This window comes from Pteropus alecto, unplaced genomic scaffold, assembly GCF_000325575.1.
Source record: "Pteropus alecto unplaced genomic scaffold, ASM32557v1 scaffold249, whole genome shotgun sequence".
Taxonomy (NCBI): Eukaryota; Metazoa; Chordata; class Mammalia; order Chiroptera; family Pteropodidae; genus Pteropus; species Pteropus alecto.
Genome location: NW_006443132.1, coordinates 389,103 through 395,754, shown reverse-complemented (window position 1 = coordinate 395,754; position 6,652 = coordinate 389,103). Strand labels below are relative to the sequence as shown.

Here is a 6,652-nt window from a genome sequence, read left to right as displayed (position 1 = left end):
ATCTTCCCCAGCGCCCGCCATCATGCGGCCGCAGACCACGTGACGCCCAGGTGGTTCAATCCCTCTGCGGCAGGGCCCAGGCAGAATGAGGCGAAAGCCGAGCCTGAGAACACAGATTTCCCTTTCCGCTAACCTGACGGCGAGGCTAGAGCAATAGAAAAGTCTGTTAGAGCAATGGATGACAGCACTACAGTTACTCGCGCACAATAATTAAATGAAAGGAAGCCAGAAGTGGAGGACGCCTGGGGCCATGGGTTCCAAGCCATGGGTACTGCGCAGAAAAGGTATGGGGAACTTATTAACGATACAGATTTCAGTCCCTGAGAAAGAGGAATCAACCTCTGGGAGTACAGCCTAAAAAAATCTGCGTTTTAAAAAAGTATCCTAACATCCGTAGAACACTGCACCCAATAGCCGCAGACTACACATTTTTCTGTAGTGCGCAAGGAACATTCTCCAGGACGTCTGCTAAGTGACATATGCTAAGTCACAAAGCAGGCTTCAGTAGATTTAAAATGATCTATGTAAAATAAAGTGTGTTTTCTGACCACAGTATAGTGAGATTAGAAATCAGTAACAAAGAAATTTGTGAAATTCACAAATATGTAGAAATTAACTTACTTCCAAATAACAAATGGGCTAAAGAAAAAATCGTGAGGGAAATTAGAAAACATATTGAAATGAATGAAAACGAAAGCACAGCACATCAAAATTTATAAGATGCTGCTAATTCGATGCTTAAAGGGAATTTTATAGTTGTAAACACCCATATTTAAAAAAAAAAAAAAAACAAGAAGAAAGATCTCAAGTTAATAACCTAACCTTACACCTTAGGAAACTAGAAAAAGAAGAACAAAGTAATCCCAAAGCAAGCAGAAGGAAAGAAATAATAAAGATTGGAAAAGAAATAAATGGAATAGAAAATTGAAAAACAATAGAGAAAATCAGTGAAACCAAAAATTGGTTATTCGAAAAAAATTAACAAAATGACAAACTTTAAACTAGATGGATTAAGTTAAAAAAAAAAAGAGAGAGAGAGAGGATTCAAATTATTGAAATCAGTAATGAAAGAGGTGACATCACTAGTGGCTAGTCAAAGAAGACGATGTATGTTACCATTTATATGAAATGTACAGAATAGGCAAATCTACAGATTCAGAAAGTAGATTAATGGTTACCCGGAGCTTGAGGAGGCAGGAAATGGGGTCTGACTCCTAATGGGTACAGGGTTTCTCTTGAGTGATGAAAACATTCTAAAATTAGATGTGGTGATGGTTGCTGTTAAAGGCTAAGTTGTGACCCCCCTCCCCCCAATTCATATGTTGAAGCCCTTACCTCCAGTACTTTAGAATGTAACTGTATTTGGAGATAGATCTTTTAAAGAAGTAATTAAGGTAAAATGAGGCCATATGGTTGTGCCCTAATTCAGTATGATTGCTGTCCTTACAAAAAGAGATTAGGACATGGAAAGAGACACCAGACACATGTGTGCACAGAGAGGCGACCTTGTGAACACAGAAAAGGTGGACATCTGCAAGCAAAGGAGAAAGGTCTCAGAAGAAACCAAATCTGCCAACAACTTGATCTTGAACCTCTAGCTTCTAGACTTTAGAGAAAATAAATTTTTGTTGTTAAAATCATCAATCTGTGGCATTTTGTTATGGCAGCTCTAACAAACTAATACAGTTGCACAAGTCTGTGAATATACTAACAACCAGTGAATTGTACACTTTAAATGGGTGATATATATAATATCTCAAGCTGTTTGTAGAAAAGTATTGTAGGTGACTCCTTCTCACAGCAAAGGTTGCAAACTTTGGACAAGACCATGTTAACAAACAGTACTGAGGCTAAAGAAGGACCACCCCACACAATTAGTCAGAAGACAAAAAAGGCTTCTTGATCAGCTGCCCCAAGGAAGACAATGAACAAAGGACTCTCTGGGCAATGCCTGCTCTCAGGGACATTTTCTGCTGTTATGGGCACTGCATGCTCCTTTGGCCATGCCCATGGACATTATGTGCCTGCTCCGCATGAGAAGGTGGCTGGTCCGCTGTTCTCAAAAACACTATCTGCTTCTGTAACTAAGAAGCACATTTTGCTCTCACTCTCTTAGGAAGGCAGTTACTCCCCTGATGAGCTAGTTTTGCCAAGTAGCAAGGTCAAGAGATGACAGAGCAGCTGATTCCAGGACCAGACACCCAGTTTCTCTTGCCTCCCCTCCAGGTAGCCTGAGAAACAAAGCCCAGCTGAAAAGACAAGATGATCTTGGCCACCCCAACTACCTTAGTTTCCATGACTACCGATTTCCCTATATAATCAGTGATTCCAAGACACTCACGGACCCAGGCTTTTAGAGCTATGGCCACCTATGTCTCTGGGAGTTGCAACTCTCTAATAAACACATATTCTATTTAGCCCGACTCCTGTGTCGGACTTTTGGCTGTGAGTGGCACAGGTAGCAAGAGTCCCAGACTCAGTTCCCCTCCAGTTTCACTGCTTCCGTGCCTGGCCCTATGCTGAATGCTGCTGGATCATGGGGTTTGGTAGATGTTCAAGGAGCTCGCAGTCTGGCATGCAAGATTTGTCCAAAAACCATAGAGCATGATCAATCTTCAGGGTGAATCTAGGTTTGGGTTTTTTTTTCTTTTTTTTTTTCCCCTCTGTCAGAATTAAGTTTTATGGATCTAGGTTTTAAAAGGCCTGAAGCACAATTTTGCAAGCCCTCTTTAAAAAAATATTACAAGGGTGGCAGGGAGGAGGGAGAGGAAAGGTAGATGGGGTAAAAGGGGTCAACTATATGGTGACAGAAAGAAACCAAACTGTGGGCAGTGAACACAAAATGCAATATATATATATACATACACATATATGTACTTTACTGTCGAATTGTACTCCTGAAACTTACTGGATTTCGTTAACCAATGTCACCATAATTAAATAAATAAATAAACAAACAAACAAATAAATAAATTACAAATTGAGGTATGAAAGTGAGTATTGGTTTAGATTTACAAAAGTAGTCACAAATTTTACAAATTACAAATTTTTAAACTGACATGCCATAAACATCTTCAAATCCATAAAAATAAAATATTTTTATTAATTGCCTGACTCACCCCCTATTTATTTTTCTCTTTTTTATAGCAAACTCTTTGATATCCTCTTGTAAATAAATATGACAATTATTTTATAATAACATTTCCTAGAGAGAATAAAAAGAATTCAATTGAATTCAAGTCCATTCAGTTGATCAAAATTTTTTACATATGATATTTTACGAAAGGTTCAACTTCACAACTTGTTATCAGTAATGTAAATTTTAAGATTGTTGTCAAATTTTGGAAAACTTCTATCTAGTTTCTTTACATGTGAACCGTAAAATTTCTGGGTATTTTAACTGTGTTGTGCAGTGACAAATCTTAAATACTCTTCCAAGTAACCAGGGACTTGGAAATGGCCTGTGTAAATTTGAGGCTCTGAGGTTTAAGCTTTTTCAGTTATCCATCTCTGTGCAATGTGAGAGGAGAAAGGAGCACAGGTCCCAGGGGAGTGCAGCAGAGGGGTCCCTAACCCAGTTGTAGAGGTGAAGACAAGCCTCTCAGAGATTGATGCCAGAGCTGATGCAAAGTTTGAATGGAATTTTGCTAGTTGATGGGGAGTTTGTGTGTCCAATAATGGGGGTGTTACTAAAAATAAAAAAATAAATTAAAAAAAAAAAAGCCTTTCATGCCAAGGAAACAATGTATACAAAGATTCAGAGGCAGGAAATAACATGGTGTGTGGTGAGCATCATGAGCATTCCCAGCTGATAAACTCAGAACGCATAAACTCCTATGGAGCTCCAGAGACTTGTTCCCACAGACTCGGCAATTTAGATTGAGTTCAAAGAGGGCAAATGAAGAAACTGAGATTAAGCACCTCTGCATGAGTTCCCAGGGTCTGAGGCCTCAAATGTAGACAGAGATTAGATTAAAATTCCAGTCGCCAGTTCCAATGTGTGTGTGGGTTTTTCCCACACCACCAAGCAATTCTCCGACATCAACTGGGTGTCCTACAATTCAATTCTGACACTATCTACCTGGAGGTAGCATCAGATCCCATAGGTTAAGTAAGGACTCAGTCCTACATGCCCCACCCCACCTCAGACTCCAATTGCAAATCCAGGTTATCACCTGTGCTTCTGACCAACCAGCTAAAGATCAGAGGTTCCAACGACCCCCTCCTTGGGTTCTATTCATTTCCTAGAGTGGCCCACAGAACTCAGAGAAACATTTTGAGATTACTGATTTATTATAAAAGGATATAACTCAGGAACAGCTAGATGAAAGAGATGCACAAGACAAGGTATGGGGAAGGGGTACAGAGCACACTACTCTCCTTACATCTCCCCGTGTTTATCAAACCGGAAGCTTTCTAAATCCTGTCCTTTTGGTTTTTTATGGAGGCTTCATTACATAGGCATGATTGAGTAAATCATTGGCCACTGGTGATTGAACTCAATCTCTAGCATCTCTCTCCTCCCAGGAGGTCAAGGGGTGAGGCTGAAAGTTCCAACCCTCTAATCACACAGTTGTCTCCACAGGCAACCAGCCCCAATCCGTAGGTTATCTAGGTGCTTTCCAAAAGTCACCTTGTTATCATAGCAAAAGACACCTTTTACCACTCTCATCACTTAGGAAATTTTAAAAGGGAATTAAGGGCTCTGTGCCAGAAAAGTGGTGGAAGACCAAATACCTAAATACATATATTTTATTATAAATCATAATATCACAGTAAGCCTGCAAGAAATCCCCACACATGGAACCTTGAGATTTAGCCTTGAGACTGAATTTCAAAGCTGAGTATACTAAGTTGACAGGCTTCTTCACCTACTCTGTGCCTTGAACCCATCTGGCAATCTGGTGAAGCCAATACATCCCTTCCCAGAATGTTTTTAAATGCATAAAATAAAATATAGGATTACAAAGGAAATCAATTATATTAAAATATAGCTGTAGAAATATTACAAAACTCATTGTAATACGTGTTTATTAATGCATTAAGTACTGTGATCTACTAGCAGGTTAAATGACTACGGTACTGTGATTTCAAATTAATGATGAATGTAAACAGTATTTTAAGACATCTGCTGTGAAAAATATCTGTGTATTGGTGATAAAGTCATAGGTACTGCTAATACTACTGTGGTTGCCTATATTCATTATTGAAAGAAATATCAAATTTCATTGGAGGTTAGTGAAAATAAGATGTATCTTTTGCATTAAAATACATAGACATTCTAATTCTGTGCATGACACTTTATAATTCCATGCATCCCAGGTTAAGTACTCCTACTCTAGACCCTACTCTAGAGCAAACATTTCAAGCTAGATTAAGCCATCAGATGAAGATGACCAAATTGTCATATTGAAGACTGAACTCTTAAAATCTAAACCCAAATTCAGTCCCCAGCATGAAGACTCAGACTGAGCTCCAAGATTGAATTGCAGATTGAACCACCAAACTTAACTGCTACTATCTTAATGTAGAGGGTGTTTTCAGATGGAAATTTTCAGGCTAGGACTTATCTTGGGATTCCAGGACAGAGCCCACCAGACAGAGATCCCCAGGTGAGGTTATCACATTGAGATTCCCTAGACTTGACTCCTCAGGCTACAATACCCCAGACTGAGCTCCCAGTATCTAAGCATCCCAAAGCAGGCGAGACCCAGCCACCCATTCTGAGCCCCAAGCTTGGCATTAACTTGGTGAAAGGCTTATTCATATCTTAGCCTACAAGTCAAGCTCCCAAATTGAATCCTCAGGTGTCTCAAGAGTGAACTGTCAGTTCTAAACCCGCAAAGTCATGAGGCCTCAAACTTAGCTCTTGAAGGAGGATGGGGACAATATCCTGGGAGTGGACTCAGGCTGAGTTCCCAGAAGGACCCCTCACACTGAGGCCACAGATCAATCCCTCTCCTGAAAACACAGACTGAGCCGATGTTCTGAAACAGTTTCCCTCAGACTGAAAGCCTCATGTCTGAGTTCCCAAATAATATGCCCAAAATGCACCCAAGTTAGAATCCCCAGAGAGACCACCAGTGTGCACCCCATAGTAGCCATGAGAAAGCATCTCATAGACTTTAGTCTTCAGGGAGCATAATTGATCAAGGGCCCCAGCTGCTGTTCTGAAAGTCATCCCCACATTTGTGCAGAAACCATGCTTCCCATGAGCTACTCCTGGCCAGTGACTGAGTGTGGCAGATACTTTGGCGACTTTGGTTCAAGGAATCCCAGACAGCCTTGCCAAACTATTCTTGAACTGCATAGCAGTCTAGAACACTTCCACTCAACCTTCTCTTTTTCTCTCCTTGGGTCAGACTGCACTGCTCTCCCAATATTCCATGACGCCCACCCCATTTTCTCTTATGGGCATTTTCCCTGATAAAATCCTTGCTCACTTAATCCCATCTTGGTGTCTGCTTCTCAGGACTAACACAAGATCCCTGACATGGGACGGCGAGATTAATTGCTCCAGACCGAGCTGCCAATATGTGAGACCCTCAATTCCCATTTTCAGAATGAGCCTACAGATTGAGATCAAGAGCCAGAGTGCTCCCAGATAAACTTCCAAGATCTCAGCCCTGAACTATACCACAGCCTGACTTCT

The 6,652-nt window shown here is 40.6% G+C and overlaps 1 protein-coding gene across 1 annotated transcript in view; it reads right to left on the bottom strand.

The window, feature by feature from the left end:
- The window catches only part of TSR2 (TSR2, ribosome maturation factor), a 4,637-nt gene extending 4,616 nt beyond the window's left edge, over window positions 1-21 (bottom strand). Inside the window, exon 1 of the mRNA XM_025040940.1 lies at window positions 15-21. Within this exon, the coding sequence (XP_024896708.1) occupies window positions 15-21 (7 nt within the window). The remainder of the gene's footprint in view (window positions 1-14) is intronic.
- Window positions 22-6,652: the final 6,631 nt, after the last annotated feature.